The 26,638-nt window shown below is 33.8% G+C and overlaps 1 protein-coding gene across 2 annotated transcripts in view; it reads right to left on the bottom strand.

Moving 5' to 3' along the window:
• The window catches only part of LOC150101178 (uncharacterized), a 322,911-nt gene that overhangs the window by 16,189 nt on the left and 280,084 nt on the right, over positions 1–26,638 (bottom strand). For both annotated transcript variants that reach the window (XM_090401128.1, XM_090401129.1), the window contains exons 15-16: positions 24,466–24,623; positions 10,582–10,840 (exon numbers count right to left, since the gene is read on the bottom strand). In XM_090401128.1, coding sequence (XP_090257254.1) covers positions 10,582–10,840; positions 24,466–24,623 — 417 coding nt within the window. The remainder of the gene's footprint in view (positions 1–10,581; positions 10,841–24,465; positions 24,624–26,638) is intronic.

A 26,638-nucleotide genomic window follows, 5' to 3' on the forward strand; every position in this document is an offset into this window, starting at 1 on the left:
GTAAATTTTGAATCTTCACATAAATCGTAAAACTTCCAAATATTGCTTTTTTTTTTTTTTTTTTTTTTATTTATGGCCAAAACGGTATACTCTTTTTTTTTCCCTATATTTTAAGACAAATTTCAATACTTCATAATATAAACTAAAATAAAAACACCAAAGAAAGTGCCTATAGCAAATGCAACAAGCCTTTGTATGCAGTTACTCAAGATAAGGGAGAAGCTTTTCCTGATTCCTTGCATTTGTTACGATGTATGCAATAGGAATTTTTCTGCTTCAGCCAGCCAGCCAAGTTTTTCTATTGATTCAACCAAATACCAAAGCAAAATAGAATATTTGACGCATCCCTAATTTAAATTAATATAATTTTAAATAAAGAATACCAGTTTATTTTGTATTCAATACAAAAGAACAGAATATATATTGTGTACACATATAGCATAACTGTCCATGAATAATAAACTATTCAATAGCAAAGAAGATGTGTATTTTCTTGAATAATTATTCAAGTGCAAGACACATTTTGTTAATCATCTGTAAATATTTTATTGTGATGTGTATTCTTCTTCTTCTTTTCAGCCATTTTTTGTCTGCTGCTGGTTGAAGGCCTCCTCCAGTTCTTTCCACCTTTCTCTGTTCTTGGCAATGGTTGACCAATTTTCACCAACAAAATTTGACAATTCATCACTCCACCTTCTTTTAGGACGTCCTTGGTCAAGTTTACCTTCCTTAGGAATCCAATTCGTTAGTATGGTGGTCCATCGCTCATTTTCTCTTCTGGATAGATGTCCGGCCCATTTCCATTTTAGTCACTTGTGGTGAAGAATGATGTCAGTGATGCGAGTCTGGCTTCTTATCCAGGTGTTTCACTTCTGATCTTTTAATGTGATGCCCAGCATCAACCTCTCCATTTTTCGAGTTGTTGTTAATTTATTTGCCCGTGCTTTTGTTAGTGACAAAGTTTCACAACCATATGTGATGACTGGAAGTATACACTGGTTAAATGTCTTCCTTTTTAAACAGAGTGAGACATCATTGTTTTGAAAAATGCTTTTCAATTTTTTGAACGCACTCCTGGCAAATTGAACTTTCCTATTTATTTCCTTTTGGAGTCCACAGTTTAGATCAATGAGATGACCCAAGTATGTATATGAAGAGACTCTTTCCAACAAATTGTTTTCTATTATTATGTTTTTTGGTGTTACAAAATGATTAAACATGATTTTAGTTTCTTCTCTGTTTATCTTTAGACTGACTTTTCTGTTTTCATGATATAGGTCTTCTATCATTATATTAAGGTCTTCCGGAATGTTTGCACAAATTATGATATCATCTGCATATCTTAGGTGTGTTGAGTTTCTGTTATTAATTTTTATACCAAGGTTTAAATTACTAAATATTTCTTGAAGGACTGCTGTAAAGACTGCTAAAAAAATAATAGCTGGGGAGGTGAGAAGGAGAGCTTAGGGTAGAGGTAAAGTCAAAGTTATGGAATAATAGATTTTTACCACGAAGGGCCACTACCCAGACCGGTCGAAACCGGTCTGGGTAGTGGCCCTTCCTTTAGTGCATAGCATTATACATGTCTGCAAGGAGATGTGCTTTGCATTATGGGAGATACTAAGGCAAGTGATCAGAACTTAATCCACTTTTACCACGAGTTGTCCCAGTCCTGAAAATACTTCAGGTGCAAACTTTGTTTGCTTACACTTGGATAACGGATTAAACCAAATAATTGGTAATTAATATTAATTATAATGAAGAGCCAAAGGTTTCAATTCGGCGACATGAACATATTTAAGTTAAGAGATATTATATCCCATATTGTTTCTTAGCCGAATAAGAAATTCAAAGAGTTTCATGCCGAATATAGAAACTATATAAAGTTCGGCGTTTCCAAGCATAAACAAATACCTGGATAGTGCAGCAACTCATGTAAAAGGTGGCTTTTCATTATAATTAATACTTTAATAGGACACCTCTTGGCAATTCTCATTAAAGGGATGTAAGTTCTGTTAGCTACAAACTTGGCGTTAACATGGTCTACCTACTCACTGATGAGACCTCAAAAAAGGTCGAAACTGGTCTGGGTAGTGACCTTCTCTCATAATGTTGAACAATAATCAGCTCCTAGGAGTTAAGTTCACATTATGGGTAAATATCAAGAATAGTGATCAGAGCTTGCTCCACCTTTTACATGAGTTGCCTCAGCTTGCATTACCTTCAAGAGTCAGTTGCTGCACTATCCAGGTATTTGCTTACGCTTGGAATCACCGAACTTTATATAGTTTCTATATTCGGCATGATACTCTTTAAGTTTCTTATTCGGCTAAGAAACAATATGGGATATAATATCTCTTAACTTAAATATGGTAATTAATATTTATTAATACAATTAATAATAATTAAACCAAATAATTGGTAGCATAGCCAGGTGAAAAACTTCCATCAACTATCTCTAATCCAGAGAATTTTAATAATAAGGTGTTGATACCTTTTGGCAACTGATGTATGGTGATATGACTTCTGTATTATTTCCACCTTAGTATCACCAGCTCTGGGTAGTGGCCCTTCCCTTAATGCATAGCATTATACACATCTGCAAGGAATGTGTTTTGCATTATGGGAGATACCAAGGCAAGTGATCAGTACTTAATCCACTTTTACGAGTTGCCCCACTCCTGAAAATACTTGAGGCACAAACTTTGTTTGTTTACACTTAGATAAAGGATTAAATCAAATATATAATTGATATGAGTTTGTTAAATTTTAGCTGAGCTCAATGCATATTCATCTTTAATTGTTTGTACAATTTAAATGAGTGATTTAACATTCACAATATAATGACTTGCTTTTATATTTTCGCTAGATGAGGTGTGTATATATTTTATTGTAAATAATACTGATTTATTAAATTGAGTTCTGAATATACATGGAATAATGACTGATATCAGCTATAATAGTTCATGATTACAGTTCTCTGAAATGAGTTAAATACTTGAGTCCAAGATCAGTAACAGTGTTTCCATAGGAACTGTGGCAATACTAGTCTGACTTCACAATGCTTCTTTTATCAGCAATGTAGCCAGAAAACACCCTAATGGTAAATTCCAATCTTGAAGATTTTTTCACCCTTTACAACTTGCATCTTCAGTTCTTAAACTTAGAGTGCAGATTTATGTAAGACCTACTAAATACTTCAGAACAGATACAAAGTCTAGAATATAATGCAAGTGATTCAACATTAAACATCAATCAGTAGTGAAAGAACAATAAATACTGCTGAATGAATCACCATGATTCTGGAATCAAAGAAGCCAACATGTGGGAAAAGTTGTGGAAAAAAGCCAACCTGGGAAGTTTTTCTTACTGATAAGCAGGCATATGAAGATACTTGTGATGCAAAAAGAAAAACAATTTGAGGCTCTCAAGGAAGGACACCAAGAAGAGTTCTGAGAAATTTACATAAAAGAACCTAACTGAGTTGAATTTGAATCACAAGTACAATGAAAAGGTAATGGTTGTGAAGCCTCAATCAAATCTAAAAGTGTTTGAGGTTTAGAAATATTGAATATTTATTTCATCACCACATTTACTGGAAGCCGGATGTGCTCTGAAAACATTCAATGTTCCACAGTTAGGGTTTCCAGATTATGTAAAAAAAAATAAGCAATATGAAAATAAATAAAGAAAATAAAGAAAAACAATCCCTAGCTCCCTCAAGGCACTTTCTTTCTTTCTTTCCCGTAGTCCTAAATGGACTGTTGGGTCACTCGTGGCTGGTAGGTGATAGTCTTTGTTAGCCTCCTCCAATCATCTCGGTCTCTTGTTCTTGATGTTAGTTGAGAAAGGGAGGAATTTGTCCATTTTAATCGAGGTCGGCCCCTAACCCTTGATCCTGGAACGATTCCTTTTAGTACTTGCTTTGGAATGCCATTAGCCCTCTCCACATGTCCGAACCATTTCATCTGTCTTCTTCTGATGACTGTCGGAATATTTTCCCTTTTTTCTCCCGTCTATTGAATCAATCAGTTTTCGGACATTTTCATTTGTTTCTGAGCGGTATAGGGAATTCTCAAAAGTCTTCTGTAAGTTTTCATTTCAAAAGACAGGAGTCTCTTCTCATCTTCCCTCAATAAAGTCCAGGCCTCACAACCATACAAGAGGATAAAATCACCAAGGTGTCAATTAGTCTTAGTCTGGTTGTTATTGCTATTCTGTTATCTTCCCCACAATGATTTTAACTTCTGTAGGGCCACGGTTGCCTTAGCAATTCGGTATTTAATGTCAGTTTTTGAGCGGCCATCTCGACTTAATGTGCTTCCTAGATAAGTGAAGTTGTTTACATTCTAAATTTGTTTATTGCCAATTTATATCTTTAAGAATTCAATGTCTGATTTTGAGGTTATCTTTGTTTTTGTTTTTTTGTAGGTTTATGTATAATCCATATTTTTTTAATATTCTGAAAATGCGGCTGGTTAGCTCTTGTAATTCTTTTTCACTTTCTGCCAGAAGATTGATATCATCTGCAAAATGTAAGTTATTTATTCTTAGTCCGCCAACTACTATTCCAGTGTCATATTCATGAAGAGCTTCATGACATATTCCAGAAAGCAGTTAAAAAGAAAATGGGAACAAGATGCATCCCTGTCTTACCCCCACCCCCTTCTGCCCAGAACGGTTCACTGCTGTAATTTTTAATTTCAATTCAGTAAAGAGATTTAATAATCCTATTGATTTTGTTGTCAATACCATAACGTTCTAAAATTTTCCATAATGCCTCGTGCCATATTGAATCAAAAGCTTTCTGAAGGTCTAAAAAGTTGTGACAGATTATTTTGTTATGTTCTATGTATTTTTCACCTAGCATGCGTATTGTAAAAATATGGTCGATTGTACTTCTGGACTTTCGGAAACCTGCTTGTTCATCTGATGGTCTGCTTTCTATTTTCTTTTCAATTCTTGACAATAATATTTTTAACAGGATTTTGCTTGGATGACTAATAAGGCTTATTGTTCTATAGTTGCTACATTTATTGCTGTTTCCCTTTTTAGGAATAGGTACAAGGACAGAAGTCTGCCAATCAGAAGGCCAAGTCTCTGTGTTCCATACATCCTGGAATAAATTTAGTAAGGTGTCTATGATGATGTCGCCTCCTTCGCATATCAGTTCCATTGTAACACCATCAATTCCCGGTGATTTTCCTATTTTTGAGGAGCTAACTGCTGCAATGACTTCTTTTAATATCGGGTAATCTCCTTCCTCTGAACCTCCTGGCAAAATTCCGTCCAAAATATCGTCAATCAGTTGAGGGTCCTTTTGAAAAAGCTTGGTTGCATAACATTTCCATCTATCAACTATTTGTTGGTTATCCGTGATAGGAGTTCCATCTTCATCTTCTATGCTCCAATTAATTGCAATAAAAGGTTTGGTTAACTTATTGATAATTTGAAAAGCACTTTTAGGATTATTTTTTTTTTTATTTAAGTCCTCTATATTTTTACATTCATCTGGTATCCATAAGTTTCTAGCATGTTTGATTGCTTTTTTAATAATCTTAGTAATATTTTTATACTGTTCTCTATTATCACTGCTATTAATATGAGATTTCAAATTTCTTCTTTTGTCGCATAGATCCAAAATATTTTTGGTTATCCATGGTTTATTGACTTTCCTTTTGTATCCAAGAATTTCTTCAGCTGTCTCAGTTATCTTTTGTGAGAAGTATTTGGTTTTAGATTCGATATTATTATATTTTTTGAAGCTTATGTCAAAAATTAGTTTTAATTTGTATTTATATAGTGTATTTATTTGGGGATCTTTTAATTTTTCTATATTATATCTTTTACGAGTTGATTTTGTAAGTAATATTTCCCTCATTTTCATATTCACAGTTGTGATGACCATATTGTGGTCGCTGCCAATGTTGGCTCCAGGAAATGACCTGGTTCTTGTGAGGTTGATGGAGTTTTTAAATTTTGTGCTTACAATGATAAAGTTGATTTAATTGTGTGTTTTCCCATCAGGAGAAGTCCATGTCCATCTTCTGAAAGGTTTATGGGGAAATAGAGTATTAGTAATGGTGAGCTCAAGGCACTAATGATTGTAAAATCATTTGTGAGTAGGAGTTGCATTAAAAAAATCAATAGCATTTTTTGGGTAACCATTTTCAGGGAAAATGGTTTGATAATTATGTTGCACATCATTTGTTCAGTAATATGTAAATTTTCATAAAGTGTACTATTACATCCTGTAGAACCCTTGAATGGAGTGCAGAATATTGTGAGCACTACATGGAAAGTAAATTTTTCATACATTTCAGGATATGAAATGTATGAAACTAAAACTATCATTATTCAATCATTATTCCACTGTCCTTCATGGGGATGAAACACAGATGATAATAGGAAAGTGCCTGCCTTTGAAATGAAACCAGACAATTAATAAAACACATTGGATAGAATTCAAAACAAATCTAGTATGACCTTGAATGTTCACATACAATTATGGATAATGTTACAAACAACAGTCAGAATGTTCAGTCACATAGTTAAAATACATTCAGTATATGAAGTGGTGGATGCACAGATGAAAGGATAAAGCTGGCCTGGTTGGCTGAGTGGTTAGTGTGTCCACTATTCAGCCGACAGGCTGCAGGTATAAATGCTGTAGTGAGTATGGCATTTCCACCAGATTATCATGGTAATGGAGCAATGATCAACTGAGACTTGCAAAAACATGTAACAAGAGGGAAAAAAAGTAATTATAGGCAGCTTTTAATTTTTCAGGAAATGACAACATATATATTAGAATATTAATTATAAAAAACTTTAATTAATACTTTCCTATATTTCGGCAATGTTACTTTGCCATCATCAGGGATTACAAACAACAATGATATGTGCATGCAGGCAGTAACATTGAGCAAATGAGAAGAAAATCCCTCATTTGCTCAGTGTCAGTGCCTGCATGCATCTATCATTGTTTTTTGTGATCCCCTGATGATGGCAAAGTAACATTGCTGAAATATAGGAAATTATTAAAGTTTTTTATAATTAATATTCTAGTACAGTCATACCCCGACTTACTCGAATCCGGAGTTACGCAGTTTCTTATATGTATGTATTCCCGTCCTGCTTCACGCCTCACCACTAGTCATATCTTTCAGACGCCGGCTGCATTCGCCAGTGTTGCACATGCTGTGAACAAGCACTGATGTGTTTCGCACGGTCTCCATTCATACACGATTTTTATAGTCTACAAACTTTGCGATTGTTTAATGTTATGTTCTTGATAAAAATTTTATCACATAAAAAATAATAATGTCATCCAAAAGAAGCAAGTCCGATTCTTCTACTGCTAGCAAGAAAAGAAAAAACATTGACTTTGGAAACAAAACTCAACATTATTAAGGATTTTGAAGGCGGAATGAAAATTTGTGAGCTAACAAAGAAGTTCGACCTACAGGAATCCACAGTAAGAATAATCATAAAAGAAAGGTTTACAGATTTTGGAGGACATACATTCTAACAAGGAACAAATTGTAGCCACAAGGCAAGGAATAAAAAAATTATTAGCTTGCTATGAAGAAATTTTGCGTGACAAGAAAAAGACATTATGCTGCCAGACGAATCTATTAGATTTTATGAAACCATCGACATCGAAATAACTTTCTTTTTTTTTAATGTACGAAAAACTACTATTATGATTATATTTCTTAAAAAATATAGGTGTTTTTGTAAACCTTTGGTCCCAATTGTATGTTTGTATATATAAATTACATGCAAAATTATACCCTAACTTACGTGCTTTTAGTTGGTCCCACCTATCGCGTAACTTTGGGGTTTTACTGTATGTTGTCATTTCCTGAAAAGTTAAAAGCTATGTATAACCAATGTATAAGCTTCTTCTTTATGTAGCTTCCACAGTGAGAGGGTACAGCATCATATCCTTCCAGTTCTCTCTGTTGGTGGCTTTCCTTTCTTTCTGCATAGTCATGTGATCCTGTCCATGATCTTATATCTTCAGGTCATGTCCTTCGTTTTTTGCCTCTCGATCCTTTTCCCATAATTTTCCCTCCTAAAACTATTAGTATTCTCTATCCTGCTGAACTTGTCCTGCCAATCTCATCTTTCTCTGGATCATTTCCTGTAATAAAGATTTCTGTAAAACATCTGTATTTGTCACATGTTCTGTCCATGAGATTTTCAGCGCTCTCCTATAGCACCACATTTCAAAGGCCATTATCTGTTTTCTTACTCTCTTCTTGAATATCCAGGTCTCACTTCCATATGTGAAAACTGGCCACACTAATGTTCTTATCATTCTTTTCTTTGTCTTGATACCAACAGAACTTCTGAGCAGATCTTTATTTTTTCCAGAAGGCATCTATCTTTAGCTATGGCTGTTCTTATTTTCTATTTCTTTATCTCGCTTTCCATCTGCAATAAAGTATGTGCCTAAATATTTGTATTGTATTCTGTTGTATGTTCAATTTTCATATTGTTTATGAATATTTCTGGCTCAGATCTATTTTCTTTTGAGATTTTCATAAATTTGGTCTTTTTTGAATTTATATCTAATCCAAATTCTTTACCTTCTTCAATTAGTAGCTGCAGCAAATTTGATTAATTTGTTTCTGTTATCAGAACATATCATCAGCATATCTAAGATTGTTGTATTTTATACCATTTATACTAATTCCTATTTTTTGTTTTTCAATCTTTTTCATCACTGTCTCACTATAGACATTAAACAGATTTGGTGAAAGGATACAACCTTGTCTAACTCCTCTTTTTATTTTCACTACAGAAGTCTCAGAGTTAAACATCTGCATTTTCTGTTTGGTGTAAATTATTTTTATAATCTTAAGTACATGATCTTCTATGTCTAATTTATCTAATATTAGTATCTTAATCTTTCTTCTTCATTTGCTCCTCTTTTCCATGTTCTTCTTTCATCAATAAGGTTGATTACTTCTTGTGTTATGCATGGTTTTTTCTTTCTTTCTTCTTGTTTATTGATGTGGTTTTAGCAGATGTTATGATAGCTGCTTGTAGTCTATTTCACTGAGAGGGTTCATTTTTGTTTTGCAACTGTGCAAACAGCAGTTCTGAAACATTTTCATTAAATTTTGATTTTACTACTGGATTTTGTACCATTTGCAGATCCCATTTTAGGGGTTGACTTCTTTTAATTTTTATTGTTTTCAGGCGAATGTTCATCTTCATTAAGAACAGTCTATGATCAGATCCACAGTCAGCACTTGGCATTACCTTTGAGTTACGTATTCCATTGAAGTAACATTTACTGCCCATAATATAGTCTAATTGATTTTTGTATCTTCCATCTGGACTTTCCCATGTGTATCTTGCTGTTGGTTTTTGCTCAAAATAAGTGTTACTTGTGATGAGACTGTGCTTGTTACAGAAATCAATCAGTTTTTGTCCTCTCATTCTGAATTCCAAGTCCAAATGGACCCACGTGTGTAGACGTTCTCTCTGATCCAACTTTTGTGTTCTGGTCACTCATAGCACAAATAACTCGATCTTTCTTGCCTCCAACTTCCTTTATACACCATTCTATTTCATCATACATGTTATCTATTTCTGCTTCCTCATTCTGTTCTGTAGGAGTATATCTCTAGGTTTAGACTTCATTAGAATTGCCATTACTCTATCTGATTTTTTGATGACAGATAATGTTTTTATTAGTTTTTTTTCTCTACAATGAACACCTCTTCTTGATATTTCACCACCTGATGTATATACTTTATATATCTTGCCATTTGGAAGTTTCGACTGAAAATCTGATGATCCTTTCCAAAGGGTTTCACTTATTCCTAGTATATTAATATTTAATCTCTCCCTCTCTCTCTCATCACATTAGCCAATTTCCCATGTTTGTTCAATGCTCTTATATTCCAAGTAGCAATTTCTGCATTGAGTTCTTTATAGCAGTCACAGACTGACGATACTGCAGGGCCTGCTACATCACCCTGACATCACAGTTCCGGGCATATTGAGACTACTTGGGCTTTATTTCTTTTCTGTTTAGACATGATGATTTACATAGCAGCATTTTTTATAGAATGTGCCGCCAGAACCATCCAACCCCCAATATGAATGGAGGACTACAGCTGTCGCTGGTTAGCAGGTCCCATGAACCTAGCCAGGAGGCCTACAAAGTATAAGCTTACCTACAATAATTATAGGCAGTTCTAAATTTAAGATTTTGATTTTCTTACTTATTGTAAATATTTTAAAATATGCAAGTACATGAATTTGGGTATTCACATTCTTTATACAAATTGCTTTTTTATTTTTTTTTTATCACTGACAATTACTTTTTTTTAAAAAAATTACTATTGAATGATCGTTGCAAAGACCCTTGGCATTCTGGGTGGAAGGGAACCTAATATTTTAAAATTTGATGTTCCAAAATACATGGACTTCACTTCTTCTGATCCTAATTACAAAACCCTTGTCAACCTGTATAATTATTTAATCTTTAACCCATTAAAAATAATTAATAAAACAAAAGATTCTCAATACAATAAGCATAAGATTAAACTAACTTACTTGAAGGAATCTAATGAGGTAGGATAAAACAAGGCGATTAATCTCAGGTAACTTTTGAACTATACAAACTGCAGAATCAGGCTCATTACAGTACTGAATGCAGTCATCATAAAATTCATCTGGAATTAGTGGTTCGTGTAATTCTCTATACCACTGTTTCAACAGGGATGCGGGCACATGAGGATCACTACATTCAACAACTTCCCATTGATCTATCCTTATCTTCAGTGAATTAACTTCGTCAATATCACCTGGAACCCTAAAATAAATAATATCTCAATATCAATAAGTCAAATTTAATTTTATAACTACCAGTGTTACATGATGATCAAAGTTAAACATTTCAAAACAGTTAAAACATTATAAATTATGGAATGAAAGAATAATAGAAGCTAGAATAAAAATAGATAGAGGCTATTTAACAATAATTGGTTTATATGCCCCAGAAGAAGGAAGAGAACAGGATAATATTGATTTTTATAATCAGCTACAAAACATATATAATAAAATAAATAAAAATGATTACATAATTTTAGCAGGAGACTTAAATGCAAGAATTGGAAACACGAAAATTAATAATAATATAGGAATACATGGAGAACACACTCTAAACAGAAATGGTAAAAAATTGATCGACTTTGTAGTTTATAATAACCTAAAAATAATGAATTCCTTCTATAAACATAAAGACATACATAAATATACTTGGGCAGCAAGAGGATGGAAATCAATATTAGATTACTTCATATTAAATGAAAAGACATCAAAATTTTCACTAGATGTTAGAGTTCACAGAGGATATGAAATAAGCAGTGACCACTTCCTTGTTAAAATAAAATTAAGATTACCACCTAAATGGCTACAAGTAACAAGAACAGAAAGAAAAATTGAAACATTTGTTTATAAAACTAGACTATTGAATGACACAAATATACAATGGCTATATGAACAAAGAATTAACCAGTATCTAGATAAAATAAAACAAAATGAAGAAATAGAAATAGAATGGCTTAATATAAAAACGATACTAAATGCAGCAGCAAATGAAAGCTTAGGAAAGACCAAAAAATTCAATAAAAGAAAAAAACTGAAGATCTGGGATGATACAATCAAAGAAATAATCAAAAAGAAAAAAGAAGCCTATCACAAATGGTTAAGCAGTAAAAGATTAGAAGATGAAATAGAATATAAAAGAATAAGAGCCATAGCTAAAAGAGAAGTCAGAAAAAGACATGGAGAATCATGGAATAAATTTGTTTCTAATTTAGAACATGATTTATATAAAATAAGACCCAATGTATATAAGATTTTGAAATACCTAAATGCAGATACCAAAGAAAACATAAAATTAAACACTGAATTGAAATTAGAAGAATTTCTAAATTACTACACAGAACTGTGGACAGACAAATATTTTAAAAAAGACAACTGGCAAACAATTAACGAAAATGAAAAGGAAATAACTGAAGAAGAATTAGAAATCAGCCTGAAAGAAACAAGAAACGGAAAATCACCTGGAGAAGATAAGCTAGGTTCAGAACTATATAAATACGCAGGAACAAGATTCAAAGGAAGACTCTTATTATTTTTAAATAAAATTTACTCAACTGGTATCCCCCCAATAGAATGGAAAAAAGCAATTGTGATTCCTATCTTTAAGAAAAGTAATAGAGATGACCCTAAAAACTATAGAGGTATCAGTATACTAAATTCATGTTACAAAATATACAGCAGAATCTTAAATAACAAACTAATGAAATATTCCGAAAACTTTATTCTAGAGGTACAAAATGGATTTAGAAAAGGACGATCATGTATAGACCCAGCCTTCTGCCTAAAATTAATAATAGAGAAAAGAAGAGAATATAATTTAGAAACACATATTGCATTTATTGACTTTGAAAAAGCATTTGACAAAGTTAAAAGAAACATATTATTTAACATATTAAAAGAAAGACAAATACCAAATAATATCCTAAAAGCTGTCACAAGTATATATGAAAATAATCAAATACAAATAAGATTAAATCATGAGCTATCATATACAAGAGAGATAAACCAAGGGGTCCGACAAGGATGTCCCCTCTCAGCAACTCTTTTTAATATCTACTTAAATGAAATAATAATAAAATGGAGTAAAAATTTACATCAAGGAATTAAACTTTCACCTACAGTTAACTTAAACACTCTCCTCTTTGCAGACGACCAAATAATAATTACAAATTCTGAAGATAACTTACAGAAAGCTATTTTAAATCTAAATGAGATATCCAAAGATTATGGTATGATAATATCAACGGAAAAATCAAAAACTACGGCCTTTAAAGGACAAGATTCAGCAAGAACTAAAATAGTATTAGATAACAAGATCTTAGAACAGGTGAATTCATTTAACTACCTAGGATGTATGATCACTTATGAAAATGAAAAAGATATAAACATAAAAATTGCAAAATATTTAAAAATAACAGGAGTAATTAACTCTATATCTAAACCAAACCTAGTTCAAAAACAAACCAGGCTAAAAGTATACAATACATTAGCCCTACTGGTCTTAATGTATGGAAGCGAAATCTGGACAATAAAACAAAAAGACAAACAAAGATTAACAACAGCAGAAATGCAGTTTATGAGAAAAACTGCAAAGTATATCCTATTTGATCACAAAAGAAACGAAGATATTATGAAAGAATTAAACCAAGAACCAGTAATTGAAAAAATTAAAAAATATAAACATAGATGGATGGAACACGTTCAAAGAATGAAAACAGAAAGATTACCAAAACAAGCCTTAAAGTACAAGCCATTAGGAAAAAGAAAACCAGGACGTCCTCTTAAACGATTCAACGATGACTTCTAAGGCCGGAACAGGCCATACTAGGCCTAAATCCTTGATACGTATGATGATGATGAACTACCAGTGTTACATGATGATCAAAGTTAAACATTACTTTGACTATATTTAATACACTGATACCAATAGTAACTCTCTGCCATACTTCTATAGTAAACCTTTCTGAGCTTCTCTGAACAATGATTTTGGCAAGTCCATATGCAATTCAATGCAAATAATGGTGATTTGTGTAGCACAATGATTTTTTTATAAAGAGAAGAGATGATTATGCCAGTAGAGCAGACTAAAGAAATCTAAACAGTTTGTATTAAAACAGCTGATATTTCACTACTTTGTCCCACATTCAGAGTATTCCAATAACACATGGAATAGAGTATGTACATTGAAATAATAAAAAAGATCACATGGATTACACATGGTTTCTCCAGTTCAGCAATACCGGTCTTGTTGACCATGCTTTACTGTGCAAGAATAAAAAGGATCATACATGAAATTAATTACTCCACTTTTGCTGCTTTAAAATTTGGGATTAACAGCAAGGATTAACAGCATTCCTTTAAGGAATGCTGTTAATCCTTGGTCTACTAGCTAAATTCAAACATAATCAACTGCTCTATATCATCAAGGCTCCAGAAATACAACTTTAAATTTTCTAGCAAAAAAAAAAAAAAAATCACCCAAGGTATTGTTCTCCTTTACATAAATACTGTTATAGGAGATATTTAAAAAAAATAAATGTTATGATGACAAAACAAAGTAATGCATTCTTTAATTCTCACTATATATTACACATAATTATACAGAAATATGCTTTCTTTAATGTACGTTTAAAATGCACATCACAACTCAGGTTTTATTTTCTTTCATTTATTGTTCATAATGAAGGGTTAATTTATATAAATTATCAATAAACAATAATTTAATAAGAAAGACAAATAATAAAATTCATGAAAACAAGAGAGTACGTAGTACTCACTGTGGAGCCAGACTCACTTTTCATGATGCGCCCAGTCACATGACCTTGTCTTTGCAAGATAATTGTATTTTTTTTTAAAAAAGTATTGAAAAGCATTTTTATTATGTAAAATGTTCAAATATCTAATTACACTCAGCTAATTCAGTTCTGAGTGGTGAAAATAAGCTTTGCAAGAATATTATTGTGCAAAGTTTAATTTGTGTTTATAATTATTGGTTTAATCTGTTAATAAAATTATATTGTGAGAAAAGCAGAGTTTTATTTATTTATTTTTTAAATAATAGATTGATAGTACAGTAGAGAACAAATTAATCCAAACAAGCCAAATTTTCGTCAAGTTTTTGGTTTGGTTTTTGTTTCAGTTTAGAATAATTTGGGTTTCAGTTCTGGTTTACTATTCTGGTTGAGTGCTGCATGTTTTAACTGTCTCTGTGATGTTTATTAATACTGCTGTGTGTTTTTAATAGTTTAAACAAGTTGACATTTGTCGTGTTTTATTCATTTTGTGTAGCTATAAAATGAATACGCCTGAGAAATATGTACTCTTTTGCAGAACATATTAAAGACAAACTGCCAATTAATGTGATGTTGGTTTGGGTACTGTTAATGCAATTTTAAAGAGGTTTAGGGAGACATGTACCTTTTCTCCTGACAGAAAATGAAAATGTGGGCAAAAAAGGAAACTACACTTACTCAAGATCGTTTACTAATTAGGAAAAGCAAAGTGAATCATCCATGAGTCTGATGTGGACTTAACACTTGGCAGCTAGTGGGATTAATGTTTCTGACACAACAGTCCGTCAAAGACTGCCCACAGACCATAAAAGACAACTGTTGATGATGGCTATGCAGAACAAGAGGCTCCAGTGGGCAAAAGTGCACAAAGATTGGACTGTTAAGAAGTGGAAGGAGGTCATATTCTCAGATGAGAGTAATTTTTTTGTCCAAGGAGAACGAGTATCCTACATTCACAAATCAGTGGCTGAGAAGCCTCCTTCTGCCCATCTTCAACAACCTCCAAAACATCCAGATAAAAAAGATGTTCTGGAGTTGTTTTAATACATGACAGTACAGGATCACTTGTGCCTGTTGACAGTATAATGAAAAATGACCAATACATAAAAATATTGGAGAGTGGTCCCACAGATCCAGAAAGACAAAGAGCTCATCTTCCAACAGGAGTGTGCCCCTTGTCACAATTCAAAAAGTTCCTCAAAAATCACAGCATCCGATTGCTTCAGTGGCCAGGTAATTCTCCTGACATTAACACAATAGAAAATTTGTGGCCCATAGTGAAAAAGACTTGCAAAATTAAATTGTGATACAAAGGATAACTTAATACAGTTCATTATAAAAGTATAGTTTTAAGATGCAGAAATAAGAAAAATGTGTTCGACATTGGTAGAGTCTATGTCTAAGCGAATTAATGAACTTATTAGAGAAGCAGATTAGGAAATTATTGGGTAATGTTAGAGTTCAATTTTTGTATTTATTTTCTTGTGAAATAAAAATTTTCTTTTTTTCCTTCTTTAAAATGCAAATGTTCAGATTAATTTGTTTGCTACTGTACATTTGTTGTGCTTACTGTATATATATATAAGGTTAATATTGAATTAAATGAATGCATTTATTCGAATCTTAAATTTATTTAATGGAAATGATAAGTAATTTAATTTAAATGTATTCATGATATGAAAAAATTATTTGTTTTGCAATGAAAAACGTTTTCTGGCACACTTCAAGTGTGTGAGATTTACTGTGTTCAGGTAAAGTGCCATAAATATAACATGTAATGGTGGCTTATGTGTCTTGCTTCATTACTGAAACAAGCCAAAAGGGCGATGCATAGTGAAGCATGTGTGGAGAGTGAAACGAACACTATGACACCAATTGGTGAAAGTGATCGTAAGGTCCTGACCTGGGAGGTGGCTAAATGTGTGAAAATTTCTATTAAGACAGGGTACATGTGGAATTACCGTGCTGGTAATCAAAATCTTAGGAGATTGCTTGGTTCAGTACCTTGGCATGTAAAACTGCAAGGGCTGGATGTTGATAGTGCATGGAAAGTGGTCATGGAGCGTTTACAGGAGGTAATGGCTGACTCTATACCTAGAGTCTGAATAGTAAATCAAGTAGGGGTTAAATGGATGAATAACACCATTAAGCTTGAGCTGCAAAAAAAGAAACAACTGCAGAAGGAATTTAAGGAGAAAGGTGACCTGCAGGCTCACGAAAGGCATAAAGCGCAGGCCAGAAGGGTGACGAGTGTGGTAAGAAAAGCAAAAGAGGATTATGAAAGGAAATTAGCTATGCAAGCTAAAGAGAATCCCAGAGTTTTTTTGATATGCTGTGCTGCAAGTAAGAGAAAAACTGTATATGGCAGAATGATTTTAAGGAATGCTGATGGTAGGGAGGTCACTGAATCAGTTGACATAGTGGAATTACTGAGTGAGTACTTTGCAAGAGTATATCATCCAGGTGGTGACATTGAAGGAATGAAGGAACCATTAGTTTATACGTGAATTGTGATGAATGAAGTGGAGTTGAATAGTCTATTACAAAACCTTAATGTGAATACATCTGTGGGATTGGATAGTATACCAGCACGGGTCTTACGTGAAGCAGCTAAAGAATTGTTGGTATCCTTGACCATGTTGTTCAATCTGAGTCTCAGGTCTGGTTTAGTCCCAAAGGGGTGGAAAGAGGGGAAAATAGTTCCACTGCATAAAGGAGGATCCAAGACTACTGTTGCAAATTACCGACCAATCAGCATATCAGGAGTGGTTGTCAAGGTCTTGGAGAAAGTAGTCGAGTAAAATACAGGAATGGATTAATGAAAATAATATACTGTATGGGGGACAGCATGGTTTTGTGAAGGGTAGATCATGCCTCAGTAACTTGCTAAGTTTTATAACAGTGACAGCTGAACTGGATAGGGGTAGAGAGTTTACAGTGATACTGCTGGACCTGGCTAAGGCCTTTGACAGGATACCACATGGAATTCTAATCCGTAAACTGCAACATATGGGGATGGATAGGTGGGTGGTTGATGGAGAGATACAGAGAGTAGTTTATTCAGGAGTAGAGTCAAAAAGACGGCCTGTGATTAGTGGTGTGCCGCAAGGTTCTGTTCTTGTACCACTACTATTTAATTTGTTCATTAACGATATAGGAGAGGATCTGAGAGGAACAGTTCATTTGTTTGCTGATGATGCAAAGTTGGGTAGGGCAATAGTGAATGCAGATGATGTCAGAATTTTGCAAGATGATTTGGATAGATTGGAGGACTGGGCTAAGGAGAATGGATGTCAATTTAATGTGGCAAAATGTAAGGTTATGCATTTTGGGGTGAAAAGATTAGCAACAGTATACCACATTGGTGGAACGGTACTCCAGGAGATTGACGAGGCCAAGGATTTGGGAGTGTTGGTGGATAAGGAGTTGAAGTTTAGGGGACACATTGCAAAAGTGGCTAAATCAGCTCATCAAATCACTTGGCTACTAAATAATACATTGACGAGCAGAGACTAGCAAGTCACAAATATTCAGTTTCTGCTACTTGCATTTCATTTTCTAAAAATATTTCCAAGGACATGTTCATCAGAACCAGCATCAATAATTTTACCAATCTCTTCTAAATTTGTTAAAATGCATGCAGTAGCTATTCACAGCTCAATTCCCAAAATCACAAAAGACAATTTTTTTCATTTTAATTCATTCCTTCTACTACTGTCTTTAGGAAGAGTCTTCCTTCTTATGAATTTCCTAAAAAATACAATCTACAGGTCTTCAAATCCAATGTTAAGAAGTTTTTTCTCATTTTTCTACCCATTCATAGTGCTGAAGTACTAGTAGTTGAACCACCTCTGTTTTTATTAGTCTTTGAAGTCTAATAAACATAAGCCATGTATATATGAATGTGCAAGAATTATTCTAATGTAAATAAATAAATCTTCTAATGCATTTTTTTTTATTTCCCCAAACACAGGCAGCATACAGTACCTAACAATCCTTTCTGAAATCAGCAGGCAATCAGTCTCCATCCTTAGTTGTCATCAGTACTTAAGTTCATGGTTACTGACAATTTGAAGAATTTGAGTATGAGAATACAGCAGATAACTGCCACTAACTTGTATTTCTAATCCCTAACTAGAATATTATTACAGTCTGAAACAGTGAAAGTTCTACATATTTTTCTAAATTGGAGAGTTAAACACCTGAATTTATGGAAAAAAAATCTTGTATCAAGAAATGGCTAAAATTAACCTAGGAAATGTTTCTCTAGTTGGCAACTGGAATTAAACCTATATTGGTCTTTCTTCTGGTAGTCTAGCATTAGGGCATGTTAGCATTTACCACAGGGTTGCATAGCTACTATGAAAGAATTATTCAGTTACGTGAAATTTCAATTTTAGTTCCGAATAGCAGAACTGAAGATATTACTATTTTTACTTGAAAATACATATTAAAATATTAATTTACAGTTATTACTTAGCCAACCAGATTTCCATATTTCACTGACATCAGAGTACATGAAAGCCACATGCAACTGCTATATAAAGTACATAACAGTTTCTTCAAACTTTTTTGACCATAACACAGAATAAGAAATACATTTTACATTGTGAACCAGTATACACACATTAAATTGAAACATAATTTTCACTAAACAATACATGCACTTACCTCTACATATAACAAAGTGAAATCATAAACATAACAAAGTTAATATCAAATATGATTTTATTAACATTAAAACTATAACACAGAAAAAAAAAACTCAAACAATATAAGAACATAAATTGTGAAATATTTTATTAATATGGCAGGAGGACCTCTTTTTTTCTTCAGTTTTTCCCTCCAACTCTTGCTTCAATAATCAATGCAAATCACCTCCTGCACTACCACAAACTGGGCACCACTGCATGACTCCTCTGAACTTGTACCAGAAGACATCAGGAAAACTCTGATTAATCTTGATACTAATAAGACTCCTAGTCCAGATGGTATTCCTGCAGCTGTGCTCAAAACTTGTGACCCAGAATTAACACCAATCCTGTAATGTTTATATATTCAACTAGCATCTACTCAACAGCATGGAAGCAGGCCTTTATCCAGTCTATACTTAAAAAGGGAGACAAAAATCAGCCAGCTTACTATCATCCCATTGTTCTCACCACAGTACTTTCAAAAGTGATGGAGAAGGTTATCAACACAACAGATTCTTCACCACTTGGAGACTCATCAATTAATTAGTGATCGCCAATTTCACCATTCTACAGTTGACCTCCTTGCTAATCTCACCCACCTTTGGTCACAAGCCATGGAAATATTTCGAAGGCATTCCTAATGCCTAGGCCTCTTGAACAAGCTACCATCTTATGCTTTCCCTCCTGCACTTTGCGATTTGATTGTCAACTGCCTCACTGGTCATTCATTGTGTGTCATGGTGGATGCCTTTCTCTCATCAGATTTCTTTATCAATTCTGGAGTACCCCATGGTTCTCTACTCTTACCCATGCTCTTTCTCCTTTAAATCAATGTCACTCTCTCTCTCTCTCTCTCTCTCTCTCTCTCTCTCTCTAACTATAAATTCTATTCACAGTTTTGCCAATGATAGCACTCTTCATTCCTTTTCCTCTCAAATGCCAGAAGCCTCAAGTTCTTCCATAACTAATGACTTAAATACTTATCTCCTCAGCATTCTCAAATGGGGTAAAGACAACTTAGTAACTTTCAAATACCATAAAAATTCAGGCCTGCTTTATTAACTGCAAGAAACTACAAAAATTAAAGATTGCAAATTATGGTCTTCCAAGTCTCTCTATCTTGAGCTAACTGGTTGATGTCAGATGGAGTTTTACAGTTCAGTCTATTAATGGTTTCACAGATGTATTGCCAAAATTGTTTGCATGGTCTTCCTCTATGGCGATTGCCATCTTCTGGTTTGTACAGGATGAAGGATTCCAAAAAGGGTGAGACTTCAGGATGTCTGAGTTGATGTCCAAGCCATATGAGTTGTAATTTTTTTGACTAGATTGACAAGTGGTTCCTGCTTACCCAGATTTAGCACAGTAGAGTTAGTGACATTGTCCATCCAAGTGTATACAAAAATCAGTCTGAGACATGTAGTTTTGAAGGAGTTAATCAGATCTGTAGTTTTTTTGGTGCTTATTGTCCAGGTCGAGAACCATATACAAGAAAATGGATCTACTGGTTGCATGGTATAGTCTTAATTTTGTCTTTAATTATGATTTCCAGATTTATATAATACCGTAAAAAATAAGTTATGATAAATAACATTGTATAATACTGTTCTTTAACTGTAGTTTAGATTTCAAATGTTTACAGACAGATGGAATGATTTAATGATTATTATTATTATTATATTAGTATCTCCATCAAGTCAGATCACTTACTGAGGAAGAACCAAAATAATCTTTATACACATGATACCTATAAGTTTCTGATCATGTCTCCTCTTTTCTGCTATCAACTAAACTTTGCCACCCATACATTTCCAACCTATCATCAAAGGGAGCATTCAACAGACTAGTCACTGGCTTGATCAGTCACTTCCACCACCTCCTGATTTCCATGAAACACAGGTCACCAAATCTGTGCACAGTAGTCTAGATGTAGCTGAATCACTGCTTTATAAAAGGGATAATAATCTCCAAATCTTTACTGTGTTGTTCAACATCCAAGTAATTCTTTGAGCCACTGCAATATGTTCTCTGAACTTCAACTCTCTGTTCACCATTACCATAAAAAAGCCCCTAGCCTCAATTTCTTGCAATCCAGTACTGTCAAAGTGATACAGTGTGTTTTTTCAACCCAAAGAGCATAATCTTACATTTTGCAACATTAAATTGACAACCATTACTCTTCTCCAATAATGCCAATTCATTTAACTCATCCTGCAATATATCTAAACACTCATATCAAGTATTGCCCTCCCCAGTTTTGCATAATCAGCAAATAACTGAATATCCTTCCACCTTCCCTTAAATCTTTACGCATATATCACTAATATACAAATTAGAAAGGAGTGGCCTTAGTATGGAACCCTGAGGCACCCTGCTGGTCATCTTTATTCTCCTAGATTTCACTCTGCCATATACTACTCTCTAGTGTCTGCTGTCAGTCACTCCCTTATCCACACAACCAGCTTTATATCCTTTCCTATTTGCTCCAACTTTTGTAATGCCCTAAAAGAATACAGAGAATACTAATTTATGGGTAAAAGTAGATAAGCAGAAGCCATGTGAAGACTCTGGTAAGAATTTAAAATAAATATCATGAAGGTGACAAAATGTTCTGGAGGCTATTAAAGAAGCTTGGAAAGGACCAATGTGTACTGTAAAAGGAATCAAAGATGATAATGATGGCATGAAAACTGAAGATAAGGGTATCCTAGATCTCTAGAGTAATTACTTTGAAAGATGGTTAAACAAACCAAATAGTGAGAGAAATGCACAAGAAAATTTTCAAGAGGAATGCAGAGATTAGTACATGCCAATACTTGAGGTAGAAAAGCCATCAAAGCATTGAAGTGTGGAAAGGCAGCTGGAGTACCATTTACAGTGGCTAAACTGCATAATTTAGAGGGCCTGGTTGGAAGGTCAAATTTTCAATGACTGGAGTGGAGCTCTCATAGCACTCATCTATAAAAAATTTAATAAAGCTGAATGTGAGAATTACAGAGTACTTTCTCTACTAAGTGTTCCAGGTAAGATTTATGCAAGCATATTTGAAAAGAGGTTGAGAACGATTATGAAAGAGAAACTTGGAGAAGAACAAGCTGGGTTCAGGCCAAATAGAGGTTGGCAAGATCAGATTTTCACTTTAAGATGAACAATTGAGAAATTGTGGGAATATGACAAGGATCTGTACTTAAGTTTTGCGGATCTGGAAAAGTATATGACAAGGTGCCCAGAGAAAAGCTTTTCAAAACACTACAATTATCAGGGATAAGACAAGGATGCCCATCATCTACACTCTTATTCATCACTTATACGGATCACATTATGAAAAAAAGTGACATCATGTCTGATATTAGAATTGGAGATATCCAACTTAGCTCTTTGATTTATGCAGATGATGTTGTACTTCTAAACACATCTAGTGCAAGTCTGCAGGATTCCCTAACCTCTAACTAAATTGAATAACAGCTGTAACAAATTTGGCATGAAAATCAGCAATAAAAAGACCAAAACTATGAAAATAAGCAGAAACAAAGAAAACTTCAGCTGCATTCTGAATGGAGATCCTATAGAAAAAGTAAAATATTTCAGCTATTTAGGCACAGTTTTTAGTGAAGATGGCAGGTTAAATCTGGAAATAGACAACAGAATAAGCAAACCTGGTATGGGTAGCCAGCTGAATAAATTTATATGGAATAAGAGAGAAATTAGATAAAAAACCAAACGAGCAGTATATAAGACAGTGTTCAAACCAGTTCTAAGTTACGGATTTGAGAGTTTGGTTAGAAATAAAGTACTTGATCATAGACTAGAGACCACAGATATGAGGATTCTGAGAAAAATTAGTGGAGTGAACTGATGGTGATGACTGTGGCACAATCATTAAAAATGAAGATATTAGAAAGGAACTTAACATTATTTGCATTCAAGAAGGTTCCACAGAGCTAACCTAAGATGGTGTTGGCCACTTAAATAGAATGGTGAGGAAAGGTTAGCAAAAAAGGTGTTTGATGCCAAGACACAAGAAAGAGACCCAGAGGAAAACCAAAGTCTAGGTGTACTGATTCAGTCAGAAGTGCCTTAGAAGCACAAAATGTTAGATATGACAATATTGGAGTGCTCACAAGTAATAGATTGATAAGGAGGAAAATTGCTGATAGGATATTAATAATAATGTAAACTTGATCATGTAGTTCTGTAATAGTGACCTGAATACCCCTTGAGGATACTTCTCAGGAAATTGATGACGACGATGAACAATCTCACCTATTTTGTCTTCTTTGTTTTGGTATCACCAACTATGTTGAAATTATGCTTTTTATGCTGATGGTGCCTATTTTAAATTATTTTGATATTGAATTGGAGTTTGTTCCTGTAGCTGACTTATCACTGTTTGCAATGGTTACTTGACAAAAACATGGAGATCTTGTTTAACTGGGCATAATCTTAGCTAGCACGAAATTTCATCATGATGTATCATCATTTTGATTTGGTTTACACCGGCATGGATACAATTTGGTTGGCTAAATCTCAAATTGTCTCACATCATTCATTCAATATCCAGGTGGGTATTTCCTGATCGGGTGCATAACAAGATGATGATGACTGGACATTAGGTCAGATGTTCCAGTCAATTTTCCACATTCCTTAAAAGGACATGTGAAGGTCTTCTCCAGTTATCTAGCTTTGATCCTAAAACAACCTTCTATAAGTATATTAAAACATGCCAGATAAACAGCAGGTTAAGAGGATGCACACAACACAGTTAACAAGAAATAAACTTTTTAAAAAATTTTTTTTTTGATATAGATGCCATTCAATACATTTGTTTAAAAAAAAAAAGGGATTAATCAACCCTTACACAACAAAAACTTTATTTGCAAGTGTAGTGTTTTGACATCCATACAGTTTGAAAATGCACGATGAGACTGCTGTTGGAGAACAGAGAGGTTATGAATGCAAACACACACTGGTAATGAAGAGCAGAAGCGTTTTCGTTTGGATATTATATAATTATTTCCATGTCCTTCCATTTGAGCCGTATATTCAATTACCCTTCACTCACCATCATAAGCTGAGATTGCAGTAGTCTATGTAAATACTTCAATGCAGGTTGCAATAATGCCCTTTAGTTGGAAAGACTTGAGTGTGAATCCCATCTACACCCTATGGAATATGTACGTAATATCTTTTTAACTAAGATGAGTCATGAAATCTCACATGGAATGGTTGGGTTATAGTGCAAAAACCTGATTTTTTTATGAAAGGATTTAAACATTACAATACAAGATGCTTGAAATGGTACACCACTGTTTACATTGTGGCATATTTTAATAAAACCTTCCTACCTAAAAATGCCTTCTGTTTGAGCTCCATTTAGCCTCAACACAGCTTCAGAAAGTGAAGTCTGAATCCATGGTAGACATCTGTTTGGATAGCGATTTCTTTGAAGAGCCATTACTTCTTCTAGAGTATTGCCAAACATGGAAGGTCGAAATATCTGAAACTTAACAGAATCATTAAAACTATTAGCCAATAAATTTAAATAAAATAAAATTATTTATATGTGAAATAGATCTGGTATAAACCTCAATATAACCATAAAAACAGAGTATTCTATTCTGTTCTAGTATACTTAATCAGGAATGAAGTTATTTCTCAATTTGGAAACAAGTACAAGAATTCTTAAGATGCACACTAATGTCAATAGAATATCTGTTGAAATGATAGTTCATTCTAGATTTGTCATCTAGTGATGAGATATCAAATGCATTTCGTTTCATGTTCCATACTGAAATGTCTCTCCCCATGGTTTTCTGCAAGTAAGGTATATTAATTTCTTAACTACATCCTCAGGAAATTTTTAACTTTGGCCATAAAACGTACTGCAATTTAATTTGGATGAAATTTATAACATATTTTTATAATATAATTTATTAGTATGCTGGCAATAATGTTCAGATCACACAAATCAAGTCTGGCTTATCACATTACACAAGAAAACATCATGTAATCTGTGGACTATCAAGAATGGCATATATATTGAATTTAATAAATGTATTCATAAATTTTAAGAGGCCTCTAAAATAACACAATGACCAACACAATGCAATAAAAATAAAGGCCTTATCCTAAAACAACTTTGATCAGTCTACATAAAAAAAAAAAACTGAAATTCATGGAACTAGGTAGTGATGTTATGCAGTAGAGGTCAACGTTGAAACACAAGTGGCATCTCAATGCAATGAAATATCATTTTAATAATGATTCCATCATTAAGAATAATTTTACTGCTATATGTTTTCATATTGAGAAACAATGATACTCTTGATGAAGTACACCCTCAGACAATAAGAAACTACCCATATTGTCAACAACATCAGACTGGATAGAACCAGTGTACTTACTCAAGCAAAACCACCAAAAACCAACCTCTCAAGAAACAAATATGAAACTCTACAAGAAATTAAAAACAACAATAGAATAGTAATTACCAAAGCGGATAAGAGGAATGCCAATGTGGGTTTAAACCAAAAAAGATTACACAGTAAGCTTGCTTCCTTACTTCAACATTGCTCTACCTATTTTCCTTTAGACTATGATCCCAACAATACACAGATCAGAACACTTCACAGGCTCCATAAAAAGGTCACTTCTTGGCCTGTGGTAGTCACCAACAAACTTAAACCATATAACTCTAGACCCCCCCCCCCAGATATTATGGGCTACCAAAAATTCATAAACAAAATGTGCCATTATGTCACTTTGTGGATGGCACTGATTCACTCACATGCAAATTAACCAAACATTTAGCCAAAGTGCTCACACGACAATTGTCAGTTTTGATGTCTCCTCTCTATTCACTAATGTTCCATTCAAAGACACCCTAGACCTAATCCAAGCTATATTTCCTCCCATATATCTCAGCCCTGTTTCAGTTCACCATGAACTTGGGCCATTTCTCAGGCAAGGAAAAATCTAACAGATAGCAAGGACAGCCATGGGTTCTCCACTCCTGGCCAACTTATTCAGAGAGACCTTTGAAGAAAAAGCCTTAAACTTTGTCCCACATAAACCCACTGTCTGGATACTACTTAGATGATGTGTTCTCCATTTAGCCACGTGACATGGATATGATCAACATTTTTTTTAACACATCTAAACAATCAATACCCTCATGATTCAGTTTACCTTAGAAAAAGAAAAAAACAACAGTCTCCCCATTCCTAGACACTGATTACATGCCAACCTGATGGATCCCTGGCATTCTCCATTTATAGAAAACCCACATATACTGGTAGGTAGATACATTCACCAGCAGTCATCCTGCCCTCCTAACAACATGGGATTATAAAAACCCTATATAACAGGGCAAAATTAATCAGTTCTGATAACAGTGCCCTGACTACTGAACTTGACCATATTCTCTACATTTTCCTAGCCAATGGCTACAATCATGCATAAAATCCAAAAAACACTGAAATCCTATAATTGCAAACTCCCTCGTCTCCCCCTTCAGAG

The sequence above is a fragment of the Typopeltis vanoorti genome, chromosome 12, assembly GCF_054136105.1.
Source record: "Typopeltis vanoorti isolate ZY-2024b chromosome 12, IOZ_Tvanoo_1.0, whole genome shotgun sequence".
Taxonomy (NCBI): domain Eukaryota; kingdom Metazoa; phylum Arthropoda; class Arachnida; order Uropygi; family Thelyphonidae; genus Typopeltis; species Typopeltis vanoorti.